The sequence below is a fragment of the Ochotona curzoniae genome, unplaced genomic scaffold (genome assembly GCF_017591425.1).
Source record: "Ochotona curzoniae isolate NIBS_2020 unplaced genomic scaffold, NIBS_Ocur_1.0 scaffold_4701, whole genome shotgun sequence".
Lineage (NCBI taxonomy): Eukaryota > Metazoa > Chordata > Mammalia > Lagomorpha > Ochotonidae > Ochotona > Ochotona curzoniae.
In genome coordinates, this window is record NW_024467122.1 from 42,550,819 (window position 1) to 42,567,308 (window position 16,490).

At 40.4% G+C, this 16,490-nt stretch overlaps 1 protein-coding gene across 1 annotated transcript; it reads right to left on the minus strand.

Annotated features, from left to right (window-relative positions):
• Positions 1-7,999: 7,999 nt before the first annotated feature.
• Positions 8,000-12,704, minus strand: LOC121148821 (olfactory receptor 4F3/4F16/4F29-like). Its single transcript, XM_040969149.1, has 2 exons — positions 11,874-12,704; positions 8,000-8,095 (listed from the first exon to the last, which is right to left on the minus strand). The coding sequence occupies exons 1-2, from the start codon at positions 12,702-12,704 to the stop codon at positions 8,000-8,002; spliced, it is 927 nt and encodes a 308-aa protein (XP_040825083.1).
• Positions 12,705-16,490: the final 3,786 nt, after the last annotated feature.

The window sequence follows — 16,490 nt, forward strand, 5'->3', positions numbered from 1 at the left end:
TGTAATCAGGTCTCATTAGATGATGTGTCAATCCCCTACAAATTTTGTGAAAAGATAAGAAGTTTTGATTACAGTTAAACTAGCATTTCTAAAAATAAAGATAAGAATCTGAGTGCTACTGAGAGCCAAATAACAGAAATTGAATTCATAAAACAGAACTTTAAAACAGAACTTAGGAATTTATTCACCATTTAAAGAAAAATATAGCACAGAAGTACAAAAAGGAACAGAGAGGATGAAGGAGATACAATGGGTCTTACTCATGGACATCAGCATCTGGTCAAAATTTCACCCTTCTTTCAACATCCTGTTTTGTGTTTTCTGCTTCCAAAAAAAAAATTCTCTGATACCATTAGTAAAATACATACCTCACTTATCTTCCTGCTCTTCTCCATGCTCTGCCCAGAATACAGAGGCCAAACTGCAGATTAAGAGGAGAAATAATCATTGACCAAAAATTGGAAACACCAACTATCCTGGAAGATGTTGCATGAATGTCCAATCTGCTGAACTGTGTGACATTTCCTTTGCATGCATTGGACATGACAATATTTGAAGCAGGAGTGCTTTTCTAGGTTCCCAACTAGGATCTCACACTCTGACTGAGATGGTAACCTCTTCCAAACCAAAGAGTCTCGTGTTGTTTTTCTCAGGTAAGTGGGATCCTAATTAGGAACCTCGGTGTTGGTGACCAACGACAGTGCCGAGTCAGGGGAACAGCCACTCCTTCTGCAATTGGAATTTCCTGGGAATTAGACCTCAGAGTCCACACTGCTTTTTACCCAGGGAATAAAAAAGATAGGGGAACAGAAGAAATACAGCCCCTAATTTTTTAGTGCAATGGTGCCTTAGATAGGTGTGCCAAACTTTTTGTTTCAAAATGAGAAGTTAAAAGAAACTGGTAAACCCAATTTTTTCAATTATTGAGAAGCAAAACTAGGACAATATGCTCTGTCTAGTACTAACAGAATCATGGGGGGAGGGGAAGCATTCTTTTCCATGAGGACCAGAAGGTAGGGCTAAATGAGAAGCCACAGACTATGGAAAGCTGTCTTACTTCATCCATTTCACTTTTCTTCAGGCTTTGCTCTTAGGCTCAAGAGCCCCAGGACCTCCATCAGAGAGCACTAGTAAGCTAAAGCTGAGATTTATTACAGTTAAAGAATTTTGCCGGAAAGTTTCCAAATAACCATAGCTTTTCCAGAAAAGCTTTCATTCACCACATTTGATAGAAAATTCTCATATCCTTCAAAGGGTCCTCTGCTTCTCATTACCTCTGCTTCTCTTCCTGCCATCATTCTTCAGATATTATTAACTCATTTAACTGTTACGTAGAAATATAACTCCCAGCTGTAGGTAACTACCTAGGTTGCCTTGTGCCTGGACAGTGTTACACTGCCGGAAGAAAAGCAGCCAGTAGCTGGTGGGCATTCTAGGCCTGGTGAATCCCAAATTTGTGTCAACTACTACCAGTAGGCCAGTATAGTTGTTTTATTTATTTATTTATTTATTTATTTATTTATTTATTTATTTATTTGGTTATTTATTTATTTATCCATTTGTTTTGAAACTTATTTTAAGATAAATGGAGAAGGCATGGGAACACTGGGACAGAACAAGCCACCCTGGCCTCCAGGCAGGGAAGCTGCAAATTGCCAGGAAAGAGGGCCTGGGAACATACTGCAGTGGGAGCAGCTGTGGGCATGCTTGCAGAGAAGGAATGACTTCTGGGGTCTTCCACAGTCCAGGTCACTGCATGCAAAAGTAGACAAGGGAGCTGAGACCGAGTGGTCTAGAGGGAGGAAACTGGAGGACATCTCTGGGTTGGGCCAAGGCACCTGCACACGGGGTAGATGTACAACAGGCTAAGCAACATTGCCTGTGGTCCATCGGCGCATGCAAAAGCTGGGTCTGGGAGCATGCGTGGCTGGCTAGGACACAGTACCCACCCACAGGTGTTGGAGCAGGGAGTGGGCCACATCAGACTAGGCTGCAGTACCCACCAGGATGCGAAAGAACCAGATCCGGGTGCAGATCCCATAGATCCCATAGAGGACTTGTGGGCACCTCTGTGGGATGGCAGCAGAATTACAGAGAGAGCTGGGGGTGGTGAGGCAGAAACATCTTCCATCTGCTGGTTCAGTCCCCAGAGCTGAGTGAATCCGAATTCAGGAGCCAGGAGCCTCTTTCAGGTATCCCACACGGGTGCAGGGTCCCAAGGCTTTAGGTCTTCCTCGAATGGTTTCCCAGGCCAAAGCAAGGAGCTGGAAGGGAAGTGAAGAAGCCAGGATGCAAACCGGTGCCCATATGGGATCCAGGCGCTTTCAGGTGAGGACTTAAGCCACTAGGCTACCGTGCCGGGCCCCGTTTTTTTATTTTTGTGCCCACATAAAGTCTATGGTAGAAACTCAAGTCAATGAATCTTTTGAAGAAAAACAGTTGTATTCCATATGAAATAATTTAAAATAAAACTAAGTAGAACACAATTTGGGAATATGATGAAGGCAAAAAGGAGGATAATTAAAATGGGAAAAGACGTAGCAAGCTGAAGAGCATATTTACAGTAATAATGCTGAAACTGAATACTAATAAGTTTTACTTGAAGTTACATTACTGTATATCTTATGAAGACTTGATTACAAAACAATTTTTAAAACTTGCTGAGACCTTTTTAAAATTAATGGAAGTGCCTTACATAAGGATTGCATCAAAGTTTTTGCCAGGAAATTGTTACATTTGCAATGTGTTTTGTGTTTGTATAGACTTGAGCTAGTGTTAAAGAACAGCATGTGGAAAGGAATATGTGTAACTTATATTAGAAAAATAATTCTTGCCCTGTATCGAAGTTGATACAAATGTGATACAAAAGTTGATACAAAGTTGATAATAAATGTGATCTTAAAATTGCTGTGGTTTGTGTTAATTATAATTGGCACTGTGAAGCATAAATCTTTTTTTAAAAAAAAGATTTATTTTTATTATTTTTTTTATTGGAAAGGCGGATATACAGAGAGGAGAGACAGAGAGGAAGATCTTCCATCCGATGATTCACTCCCCAAGTGAGCGCAACAGGCCGATACTATGCCAATCCAAAGCCAGGAGCCTCTTCCAGGTCTCCCACGCGGGTGCAGGGTCCCAAAGCTTTGGGCCGTCCTTGACTGCTTTCCCGGGCCACAGGCAGGGAGCTGGAAGGGAAGCGGGGCTGCCAGGATAGAACCGGCGCCCATATGGGATCCGGGGCGTTCAAGGCGAGGACCTTAACCACTGCGCCACCGCACCAGGCCCTGTGAAGCATAATTCTTACATGTGTTTGATACAACTATGTAAATGACTGTAAAAGTGTTCATCTTATTTCACCAAACACTTCATGAAAATTACTTCCTTTTCCACTGAAAAGAAATTATCACATAAGTACAAACAATGAGCATTGGATAAAACTCACCCCCATGACAATAGGGGCCAGCAGCAGCTCTGTGGTGCAGCAAGGTAAACCTTCCCCTGCATAACCAGTACCCCATAGGAGTGCCGGTTTGAATCCCTGCTGCTCCACTTCCCATCTAGCTCCCTGCTTAATGCTCCTAAGAAAGCAGCACAAAATGGCCCATGTGCTTGGGCCTCTGCACCAGTGTGGGAGACCTGGATGAAGATCCTGACTTTTAGCTTCTGCCCAGCCCAGCCCTGGCCATTGTGCTCATTTGGGGAGTGAACCAGCAGATGGAATATTTTTTTCTGTCTCCTCTATAATTATTTCAAATTTTCAAAAAGAAGGAAGGAAAGGAAGGAGGGAGGGGAGAAATGCTGTCTCAAAGAAAAAAGAGTATACAAAGGAATTAATTCTGTTAGCCTAGAAAAAAATCCACAGCAAATATCACTGTTTTTAAAATTTAACTTCTTACTTTTTAATAAGGATTTATCTATTTGAAAGGCAGAGTTACAAAGAAGTGAACCTGTTGATTAACACCCCAAATGGCTGCAACAGCCAGAGCTAAGCCAATCTGAACCCAACAGCCAAAAGCTTCTTCTGGGTCTCCCATGTGAATACTGGAGCTCAAGGCTTTGGTCCTTCCTCTGTTGCTTTCCCAGGCCACAAGCAGGGAGCTGCATCAGAGGGCAAGGACATGAACTGGTACCTATATAGGATGCTGGTGCTAGCAGACTGAGGGTTAGCCTGTTGAGCCACTGTGTGCGTCCCAACTTTCATACCTTTATTTGTTTGAAAGAGCAGTGAGACAGAGTTCTTCCATCCACAATATCTTTCCTTATTTCTTTCTGTGTATTTCTCTCTCTTCCTCTCTGCCTTTCAAATAAACAAATAGTCTTTTTTAAAGGGGCAATTAAGGTTGTGAAGACAGTAAAGTATATTACAGAGAATGACTTAAGTAGAGGCAAGAGGGAGATCTCTCCTGGGACTTCTTGCTCACGCTGAAACCCGAGCGATGAAGCTCTTGCCCCAAGCATCCTGGCAGTGGTGCTCTGCAGGCAAAGGGGAAAGTCGGTGTTCAAATCCCAGGAGGCCACAATCTTGGTGTGTTAAAAATAACAGGAAATCTAAAAATGGTTAGGCACAGCACACAAGGAAGAGAAAGATGAATGAAAGTTTGGTGGGGTTCGTGAAAGCAGATCATGTGAGGTTTTATTGAATGTGGCTGAACAATGAGGTAGAGCAGGCACCCAGCTACCCAGGCAGGCTGTGGTGTCAACTGCCTTTAGTCTCTGGAGCATTCACAATTCTCTCTTCCATGGTGTGCATTTATGTAAGAAGACAGTCCATATAAATTCTAGGTTGTAGGCATTATTACTATTATTATTAGAAAGGCAGATCTACAGAGAGGAGAGACAGAGAGAAAAAGATCTTCCAACTTCTGGTTCACTCTCCAAATTGCCACAATGGCCAGAACTGAGCTGATCTGAAGCCAAGAATTAAGAGGTTCTTCTGGGTCTCCCACATGGGTGCAGGATCTCAAGGCTTTGGGCCATCCTCTGATTTCCCAGGCCATAAAAAGGACCTGGGTCAGAAATGGAGCAACTGGCAGCACAATAACTCAACTGACTGATCTTCCACCTCTATGGACCAGGAGCCCATATGGGTACTGATTCATGTCCTGGTTGCTCCACTTCTCATCCAGCTCCCTGCATGTGACCTGAGAAAGCAGTAGAGGATTGCCCAAAGCTGGCTCCTGGCTTCGGATCAGCTCAACTCCAGCTGTTGTGGCCATTTGAAGAGTGAGCCAGCTGATGAGATCTCTCTGTTTCTCCGTCTCTCAATAAATCTGCCTTTCCAATAAAAATAAATAAAGCTTTAAAAAAAAACGGAGCAGCCAGGACAGGAACCAGTGCCCATATGGAATACTGGTGCTTTAAGTTGGAGGGTTAGCCTATTGAACCATGATGCCAGCCCCTAGATTCTAGATTTCTAACACAGGTAGATTCCTTCCACATCTGCTGCCACAGGAACTGGAACAATATACTTTTTCACCAATTGAATTTCTATAGTTGTTTAAACTAACCAGCTTGTAACTTCTTTCTGAACAGTAAGAAGCAGCATAGAATTCAGACTTCGCATAAAAGAGAAAGTATAGAAAGCTGGATTGTTAGACTATGAAGGTCTCAAGAATATTCAAATATTTTGATAATTTTAATAACTTAATACTCTTTCCCTATTAGGAAAAGAACAAGTTCTCTTTTTTTTAAGTTTTTGACAAGTAGACAGAGACAGAGTCAATTTTTACTGGTTCCCTCCCCATATACCAGCAATGGCCTGGGATAAAGGTAACGGCAGGAGCCAAGGACACAGGCTGGGTCTCCCAGGTGGATGTCAGGAATCTAATTGTGTATGCCACCACTACTGCCTCCCAGAGTCTTCATTAGCAGGAAACTGAATTTCGGAGCCAGAATCAGGTGTCAAACTCAGGAACTCTAATGTGAAGTACAGGTGCCTTCACTTCTAAGCTAAATGGCAACCCTAAACGCGAGTGCTTGATTTCACAATACAAATTTAGGTGCAGCGTGATACTTCCCACCCTACCCTCTCTCCTCTCTCCTCCTTTCTTATTTTTTACTGTTAACTTTTACAGTGGCATGCTTTGCAAACACAAGGTTAACACTGCATTAAGTAAATAATTCAACTAATATCAAGTAAAAAAAAAGACCCTACTCTTTCTCAAGAGTATAGACAAAGGCTGTAAATAATAATCAAATCTCAAAATGTCAATCTCATGTAGATTACATTTTTTGCGTTCTGTAATTAGTTCCAACAGATTGGAAAAAACTAGATATTAGTCTATTGGGGAATCACTTATTTTACTAAACAGAATGGTTTCCAGTTGCACCCATTTGTTGCAGAAGACAGAATTTCGTTGCTTTTTATGGCTGAGTAGTATTCCATAGTGTATATGTACCACGTTTAATTCAGCTGTTATTTAAAGCCTCATGAAAAAGATATTAATCAAAATAAGCTGTCATTTCCTAAAATCAGAAACAACCAAATATCATGAATTTCAAATAGTTCAAACCATCTCCATTTTATAGATGAAAGAACTTAAGCATAAAGGTAAACAACTTGATAGCAAAAAAGCAAGCCTAATCTTTGAAATCAGTTATAATTGTATCATTGAAAAAGAAGTTTCCCAACCCTGGGGAATTAGTATTCATGTCAGTATAATTGAAAAAAGCACTAGTGGGAAGAGAATAAATTGGGTTATTGTCTTTACTCCCTAATAAGCCTCCATTGTTCAAATCTTCTGACAGGGCTGGTGTTACAGTATAGCGGGTAAAGCCATCACGTGCAATGGGATTCTGATTCAAGTGTCAGGTGTTCCACTTCCATCCAAGCTCCCTGCTAATGGCCTGCTAATGGGGAAAACAGCAGAAGATGGGCCAAGTATTTGGGCCTCTACCACCCAAGTGGAAGACTTGGATGCAGCTCCTGGCTCCTGGCTCCTGGCTCCTGGCTCCTGGCTCCTGGCTCTGGGTTCCAGCATGGCCTAACCCTGGCAATTGTAGCTATCAGAGAAGTAAACCAGATGGAAGACCTCTGTCTCTCTGTTTCTCCCTGTGATTCCAACATTCAAATAAGTAAATCATTTTTTTAAAAAAAAAAACTCTCTTGACAGTGTACCAGTAGTTTTTGCAATAATTTGAATAATTACAGGGCTTTATTTGTAGTTACTATGCACAAGCAGCAGAAATGCTTAAAGTGATGGAACTCACAAAGTCCATGTAGACTGATAAAAACACAAAATAATTTCAAAATAATATAAGTTCTTTCATTTTGTTTATTAAAATGTAATATACATAATAAAGTAATAATATATCAATAATATCTCTTCAAAATCCCCTTTTTACATTTCGTCCATTTTCTTCACACATTATACCTGCTCCAAGACATCTCACCCTGAACTTTAAAAACAATTTCTTAATAATGGCAAATTTTTGCATATTTTCCAAATTTTTGCATATTTTGTTCATATTCTACACAAAAATCAATCTGACAAGAAAGGATTCTCCTCACAATGCAGAGACTTTTTCCAGGCAGCCCAGAATTCTCTTTATCAAAAAGACTGAGAAAAATGTGGAAAGAGCTCTACATTAACACTTTCTATTTTAACACATTGCAGAAGAAAGGAAGAACAGTGTATCCTCCTTGTATGGAGACAAAAAAGCACGTTAGGGAAATGCATTAACCTAGTAAGCAGGCTTGCGCTGTGTTCCATGTTTGTAATATGGATGGGGCATGTTAAAGATATTTGTCTTTCTTGTATCAAACTAAGTTAATAGTGCTAGGTTTATGGTCTGGGAAAGCAGCATGGATACCCAAGTCTTTGGAACCCCACACCCATGTGGGAGACCCATGTGACTCCCAGCTTTGGATCAATTCATCTCTGGCTGTTGTGGCCCATTGGAAGTGGAAGACTTCTCTGTCTCTCCTTCTCTCTCTGTGAAAATATGCATTTCAAACAAAAATACACAATCTTTTCTTTTAAATAAGTTAAAACCATTTCTAGTAACTCAGCAATTTGCCGAATATTCTCTTCATGGACATCTTCATCTCTTTGTTCCTAAAAGTGTAAATGACAGGGTTCAGAAATGGGGTGATGTAGGCCCCGATCTCCCAAGGGTTAACTCCACAGCTCAGCTGTTTCTCAAAGGTGTAACAGGAAGGGCAATCATGGCCTGATACATTTAGCCCATGGCTGCTGCAATTTTCCCTCCTTTCATGCTTTGACCATTTTTGCACGTCCTGACTGCAATTTCCCTCTTTCCTGACTTCCCCTTTTTGCATGTCCTTGGGGGAGCTTAGGTGTTGCTTACCATTGGAAGATCCTGGGAGGGGGCCAAGCAAACTATAAAGAGAGTTCGATTTGAATAAAGGCTCTCTTCACAAGAATGAGTCTCAGTGTGTTGTGTGTCTTGTGTGTATTGTCTGTCTCATAAACCCTAGTTCCTCCGCCTCGACTCGGGCCTTAGGAGGTACGTGGCAATGCAGGCGTTGCAACAAATGGAGGTTCCACCGAGATCGAGAAAGAGGGATACATGACGAAGGGTCGTCCAGGAGGCGGGCCAGCAGGTAAGTGGGACGTATTGTAAGTCTTTCTAAACTGTAGGAAAGGGAGTTTTATTTTGAAATATAGGTAGGTTTAAGATTTATTTTGAAAAATAGTTAATTTGAGGCATTAGTTAGGTTTTAGATTTATTTTGAAGTAGGAGTTAGGTTCTGGTGTTTAATTCATCCTGCGAAAGGACAATAAAATGGGTTCAGCCTTCTCCAGGAATAAATTGGACACTGAGCTTGAAGCAATTCTACATAAATAAATGGGGAATGCTGTTGGTCAGAACTGCTGAACGGAGAGTTAAGAATTCAAGCAAGGTAGATCAAATAAAAAGGAAAAAAAAAGAAAAAAAAAGAGTAAGAAGAAAAAAAAAATGAAAGAAAGGACCACGTGTCTCTGCAACTTAATTTAACAAAAATAATCTTGATCTAAAGTTGTCAACTGTTGAATTAACCTTAAGCATGAGATGACCTAAGTTCTTGATTTATAAAATAGCTCAGGTTAAAGTATGTTAAAGAAGAGTTGGAAATTGCAAGTGTTTACGAGTTATATTGATCTCTGTTCTGATGTGTTTGGTGTTTGTGCATATGTTTAGTCATTATTGTGGTGTCTATTATTTTTGTCCGGACAGAAACAGATTTTGTTTTAACATTATTTCTCCAGTTCTGTCCTTTCTTGAATTTTTAAGTTGTTTCTTGTTCAGAAATGGGTGGTGTGTGACTGATGACTGACAAGATGTGACGGCGATGACCTACCCCTTTCTTTCTCCTGGTAATTAGTTTGAGAGGTCTAAAAATTCAATAGCCCTGGCCACACAGACTCCCTACTCCATGGGGAAACGTTCTATGATTGTTTTCTTCTATGATATTTTGATCTTCAGCTTACAGTGTTGTCTTGGCATTGAGCATATAAGTTAATTGCTAAAGGTATTTTATTATTTAACTCATTAGGCTCGAAATTCTTCAGAGTTCTAAACCAAGTCTTCATGACTTTAGCGTTCTAGTAGGATCCCTGGAACTCTCAAAGATGAGACACAAATTTGGGTAGTGTAATTGTCATTCAAAATAATTTAGATTAATCAGATGTTTTCCTAATTATGAAACTGGCCCTGATGTTTGAATTATTTGTGTTTTATTTACAAAGAAATATGAGATTTTGCCTTACAGGAAAACAACAAATTCGTTAAATGGTACGTGAAAAATGGTATGAGGTGTTATAACTTCTGCCATTTTTTGCCTTGAAGACAAATGGAGTTCGAGGTCTGATTTCTTGTGGAACAACAGTGTTGTAACTCTCATTCAAGTTATTTTTCACCTTATTGTTAAGTACTTGAAGTTTTTGAAGTGTGCATACATAAAAAATGAGTAATATCTAAAAACAAAAAATATCTCTAATTTTTAAAAGCTGTTAAAATCAAGCATTGAATTTATGTCTCTGTTTAATTGGTAAATTTATCAAATGTCTATACCGGTTCAGTAAGCTCTATTCTTGTGCCAACTTGAATTTAGTAAAATTTTAAAAAGTTTGAGAGAGCTGTGTTTCAGGAGTATTTTCTATTATGTATTTACTTTGACAATATTTGGGTGATCATTTACTGTGATAAAATTTTTTGATTATGTCGCTGTTCAAATCAATTTGGAGTATTTTAAAAACACTTTTCGGCTATTTAATAGACTGCACTCTTCTGGTTTTGGATTTCTAGATGGGCCCTAGCAGCCTCAAAGTCAGAAGAATGTTTCAAAAGTTGATCTTTCAGTTGGTAAAGTTAATTGTAGAAAGACAATTGACTCGATCTGTTTAAAAAAAAAAATTGGGGGGCATTGCTAAAAATGTTATAGTAAATGAGGTTATGGGTTTATGCAGATTATTAAAAGCAGAATGTAATTCTAAACAATTGGTAATTTTAACAACTTAAGAGAATTCTCAAGTAGCTGTTACAAAAGCAGTTTGTTTTATAATGTGTTATCTGATATACATGTACATGCTTATGTGGCAAGCTATGTAGTCTATCCTAATTGGCTTATAGATGAAAATATTCATAAATGTGAATTGCTAAGCTAAATCCTTTTGAAAATAATATATGGATACATGATTAAGCTCTTGGAGAGGCATGTCTATTTCTGTTTTCTCAGGACCTACAAAGTTTGTGCAGCTGAATGGTTCCGAAAGAGAAGCCTCTCAAGTGCCAGGACGCACATCAAACACCTGATGACTTCTGCCTTCTAGCAGGAACCACTAGATGGACTGACCCCCAACTGCTGCTGTTACCCAACTGCTGCTGTTACCCAACTGCACCCCCCACTCACCAGGAAGAAGCTAAGAGCTGATGACTACGCCCCTTTCCCTAAGAACTTTTGGGATCCATTTTTCTGTTTGGAAATGTAAGAGCCAGATGAGATGATAAGTAGTTGGGGTCTCCGGTTCCTGCTAAAATTGTGGTATACATGTAACATTTTAGCTCTGTGAGATTCTTGATTGTTAGTATTTTCAACAATATTTGAACATTGTTAAGACTCGAGTGACCCTCATGTTGGGAAAGTTATTGTAAATGGCATTAACTGGCAGCATGGATGTTTAAGGAATGGAGCAGAGTCTTAGCCTTGGGACTGATGGTTGGTAGCCATGATTGCAGTACTGTTTACTCTTCTTTGCCGCCTATGCAGGCAACAAGCCCAGGAGCAGGTCATCACTTGACAAACTATGATGACTTTAGCTGTGGAAAACCCTAGAGCTCAAGTCCAGTTGAGCATGATGTGTGATGGGCAGCCAGAGACGGGTAAGATCTGGCAGAGCTGATGACCAACCTAAGACAGGGATCCCACATGCCCCGGGTGGGGCTCCCCATGACGGGTAAGGCATCAACTGACTGCTGGACAACCTAAGACAGGCATCCATTTAAAAACAAAAAGGGGGGACATGTAGGCCCCGATCTCCCAAGGGTTAACTCCACAGCTCAGCTGTTTCTCAAAGGTGTAACAGGAAGGGCAATCATGGCCTGATACATTTAGCCCATGGCTTGACTGCAATTTCCCTCCTTCCTGCTTCCCATTTTTGCACGTCCTGACTGCAATTTCCCTCCTTCCTGCTTCCCCTTTTTGCATGTCCTTGGGGGAGCTTAGGTGTTGCTTAACCATTGGGAAGATCCTGGGAGGGGCCAAGCAAACTATATAAGAGAGTTCGACTTTGAATAAAGGCCTCACTTCACAAGAATGAGTCTCAGTGTGTTGTGTGTCTTGTGTGTCTTGTCTGTCTCATAACCCTAGTCCCTCCGCTCGACTCGGGGCTCGGGGTACGTGGCAATGCAGGCGTTGCCAACAGGGTGATTATTACATCAAAAATGGCAAGAAATTTATCTATAGGCACTGTGAGAAATGGCCATGAATACACAAAAATGCATGGACCGAAAAATAAAATCACAACAGTGACGTGAGCAGACAACGTAGACAGGGCCTTGGACAGGCCACTTGAGGAGTGCTGCCAAACAGTGACCAAGATGAAGACATAGGAGACCATCAAAATGATGAAAGTTCCCAAGGAAATGAAGCCACTGTTAGCAGTAACCACAAACTCCAATCTATAAGTGACTGTACAAGCAAGTTTAATAAACCGAGGAAGATCACAGTAAAAGCTGTCCATTTCATTGGAACCACAAAGTGGTAGGTTTACAACAAATACAAGCTGGATCAGTGAGTGGATGATTCCCATAGTCCAGGCAACCACCAAGAGTATAACACAAGTTCTGCTGTTCATGATGATCAGGTAATGCAGAGGCCTACATATGGCGATATATCGGTCAAAGGCCATAACTATGAGCAACACCATCTCAGTTCCTCCCGTGACATGAATGAAGAACATCTGTGTAAGGCAAGCTTTGAAAGAGATTACTTTTCTCTCCTTGAAAAGATCAGAAATCATCTTGGGAACCGTATTGGAGGAAACCCATATGTCAATGAAAGAGAGATTAGCCAGCAAGAAGTACATGGGGGAGTGTAAGTGAGAATCACAGGTCACTGTGAGCACAATTAGGAGGTTTCCTAGCATTCCTGCCATATAGCAAACAGAGAAAATGAGAAAGAGGACGAGCTGCATCTCCAAAGAATGAGTGAGTCCTACCAACACAATCTCAGACACCACCGAATCATTTCCTCCCCCCATGATCTCAACCACTTCTGAATCCAGATTGTCCTGAAAGAACAGGAGAAAGAAGTGAAATCATTTACTGTATCATTCAGGGATCCACTAGCATAACAAGTTGAAAACAGTACACTATGGCCTTTGTCATAGGAAGCTGACCTTACATAATCATGGGAGCTGGTTTAGCAGTCCATTGTCTTTATATAGAATGCTGTAGCTTGAAGTCCTCAGGTCAGGCAGTCAGAAAACTGAATGTAAAGTTGGTGAAAGGCAGAATAAATTGGAACCCGCAGTCAAGAACTAGAGTCCACAAGGACAGGCTAAAACCCAAGTCAGATTTCTTGCCTCTGACTTTGATGATATGGGTGGACTGCAGAAGGCAGGGTGCTTGAACATAGAAATATACACACATCCTTAGTCCATGAGCTAATGAATGTAAGAGAGAATCCCAAGGAAGGGGTGGCAATTGTAGTCCCAGCCACTGTCTCACACCAATAGCACAAGCCAGCTGAGTAAAAGAAGTACATATGAGCTGCAGGTGCAGCTGCTGCTCTGGTGCTGTCCTCCAAATTCTGCAAAAGAATCTTAAATCCTGTCCTAGTCGAGCGAGAAAATCAACAGATTATGTTGAAAGGATGAAGAGTGTTTCAGTGGAATCAAAAAAGATTAATTCAGTGTTGATGAGCTTATTAGTAAGAAAATATGCGCTTGAAGACAATGACCTTATAGGAATTTTTCACTAATGCATTCTCAATGCCTACGATGTGCCTAATACATACATCACATGTTTTCATAAATATCTATGGGATAAATAAATGGATGAACAATGGTGAGAAGAACTCAGATTTCCAGAGGTTAAGGAAAACATGCATATTAAGAAAGTTACTCAACTGAGCCATACAATTATAAAATAAAAGAAGAAAGCAGAATATTCTAGCAACTAAACAAATGAGAAATGAGCATTTCATATGAGCCAATGAAATCAATGTGAAAGAGCACAGGAATCAGAAGTAATTAGTCATAATATCCTGGAATATCACAAATAGGCTAAGTGAAGAAAAAAGATAAGAAGAGTTGGGACGGCATCTAGCCTAGGAGTTATCAAACCAGTTGGGACACACACATCTAATATCAGCACGCCTGGGTTTCAGTCCCAACCCTGTGCTTGATTTTAACTTCCTGTTATGTGCACCCTGAGGGGCAATGGGTAAAGGCCCACACGGTTGAGTCGCTTTTACCACCTGGAAGACCTGAACTAAGTTCCTGGCTGGCAGCTTCAGTCTGGCCCAGCCATGGCCATTACAGGCATTTGAGCAGTAAATTGAGACGGAATCTCTCTTTTCCCACTTTCTATCATAAGATAAAAATTAAAAGTAAATATACTTTTGAAAAAAGATAAGATGAGTTGGCCTTACAAAATAAGAGGATATATATATGGCTCTGGATCAAGGAGAAAGAAAGAAAAAGTACACACTAAGACACGAATAAATGAATCTATACAAACACTTTTGTTGTAGTGAATATAATACTAGACTGGTGACAAGCAGATTTTAACAGCATTACACTTCAAAGATCATTCTGGCTCCACAGTCAATAAGTTGCATAACTCTTGATTTTCAAGTGGTCATCTGTTACTCTCGATTCTTCTATTGGATCATGTCACTGTCAAATAAATAAGAAGACCCAAAATCCAAGGAAAATATCCTCAGCTATCCTGTAACTGGAGCATCTGAAAGAGGAAAAGAAACACCAAAGTTTTCAATGGTTTATCTAGAAACAGGTTGGGATAGGGTGAGATCTCAGGCTATAGAGAAGAAGCACAAATATCAAAAACATAGAATAAATCAGAAACACATGCTTCAAAGTGACATTTAATAAGGATTAACCAGCCAGAGGTGAAAAAAATAAGAATTCTGAAAATTCCCAGTTCCCAACCTGTGCTCTTCTCAGCTCATTTCATAACAGTTTACCATTATGAAAACATGAGTTATGCCTCAATTGCTACGAATCATTCCCCATTGGATAGTGGGTCCTTGTCGTCTCAAGAATGGTCATGCCATTCTGGGCTCAATCAGCACTCCTACCATCTCTAAAACTTTCCTTTTCTCCTTTGGCTCAAACGATCTCTTTGCTGTGTCAAAAGGTTAACCTAATGAAGTGTGAAGCATGTGATTGCAAGGTGAAATAAAAATATGCCATTGTTAGATTTTTAAAAAGAAGGAAGGAAGGAATGTTGGTGGGGAACACAGGAGGAAGGAGGGTAGGGTGGAAAGTATCAATATGCTCCTTAATCTGTATTGTGAAATATATGAAATTTGCTCATTTTATATAAACAAAATAAGTTATTTTTAAAATAATGATCATATGATCATAGAAGCTTCCTCTGTGTAGAAGAACCCTGCTGAATAGGCTCATCTTTGAACACCTCCAGCTCCTTGGAGATGAATGGCTCAGAGGAAGAGCATAGCAATGTGAAGCTTCCAGTAAAATGTCACCTCAGAAACAGGTTATTTTGCTACGTGAAACTAGTTAAAACACTTTACCAACTAATTTGACCATTATACAGACAACACTCCTATTTTTCATTCCATTCTTGGCTTTGATTTACACAGTAGTGACATCGTGTGCTGTTTTTTTCTTTTTATCAGTTTCAAGGTGAAAACAAAATTTTTCATGGAACAGGGCAATTGCTCAACTGGCTAATACTCTATCTGCTAGCACCAACATCCCATATGGGTGCCAGTTCATGCCCTGGGTTCTCCACTTCTGATCCAGTTATCTGCTTATGACCTGGGAAAGCAGTAAAGAATGGCCTGAATCCTTGGGATCCTGCACCCACATGGGAGACCCACGTCGGCTCAGCTCTGGCTGTTGTGGCCATTTGGAGTGTGAAGAAGCAGATGGAAGATCTTTCTCACTGTCTCTCTTCTCTCCATAAATCTGATCTGCCTTCCCAATAAAAATAAATAAGTCGCTTTAAAAAAAAAAAATTAAAATTCCAGGCCCCTTTTGAAGAACTCTGAAAGAGTGAAGAGTGAAGTCATGCTTTAAAAGTGGGAAAGAAAGACTTCACCTGGCCATTATGGATATTTGAAAAGTGAACCACCAGATAGAAATCTCTGTCTCCCCAGTCCCCCTCTCTAACTCTACCTCTCAGATAAACAAATAAATAATTTTTCATGGAAATACGTTTTCTTGGCATTGTAACAACTACTATGAAAAGATCAAATGGTTTATAAGCATATCCTCTAGGGTTGGTGCCATCGCACAGCAAAATAAGCAACATCAGCATCACATATGGGCACTGGTTCATGTCCAGCTGCTCTGCTTCTGATCCCCTCTCTGCTCATGGCCTGGAAAAGGCAGCACACAATACCTCCAGGTGGTCCTGCCACCTACATGAGACCTGGATGAAGCCCCTGGCTCCTGCTCTCAGCTTGGTCCAGCACTAGCTGTCGTGGCTATGTGGAGAGCGAAGCAGCAGAGGGAAGATCTGTCTCCCACTGTCTGACTCTCCATGTTAACTCTTTGTAGATAAATTTTTTTAAAAAGAAAGAACAAAAAAAAAACTTTCCTCAAGCTCTGAGACTGGAGGTTAATATTCCCAAATAGAACATGAGAAAAAGATGAAAACTAATTTACATATTTAGACTCCCAAGCAGCCCTACCCACACACTCAGTGGAAATCTTCGTAGAGAAACATTTCTCATGCAAAAACGAAACCTGAGTTTTCCTTCTCAGAAAAAAACTATAATATCCATTTGAAACCCAAATGTTTCCCATTTCTTGCATCTTTCCTAATGACAT

Excerpts from the sequence above, each read along its gene's own strand:
- LOC121148821 (XM_040969149.1), bottom strand. The coding sequence starts at position 12,704 with ATGGGGGGAGGAAATGATTCGGTGGTGTCTGAGATTGTGTTGGTAGGA. Across the intron at positions 8,096-11,873 it reads TTGCCATTTTTGATGTAATA|ATCACCCCATTTCTGAACCC; the intron begins ATCACCCTGTTG and ends ATCGGGGCCTAC.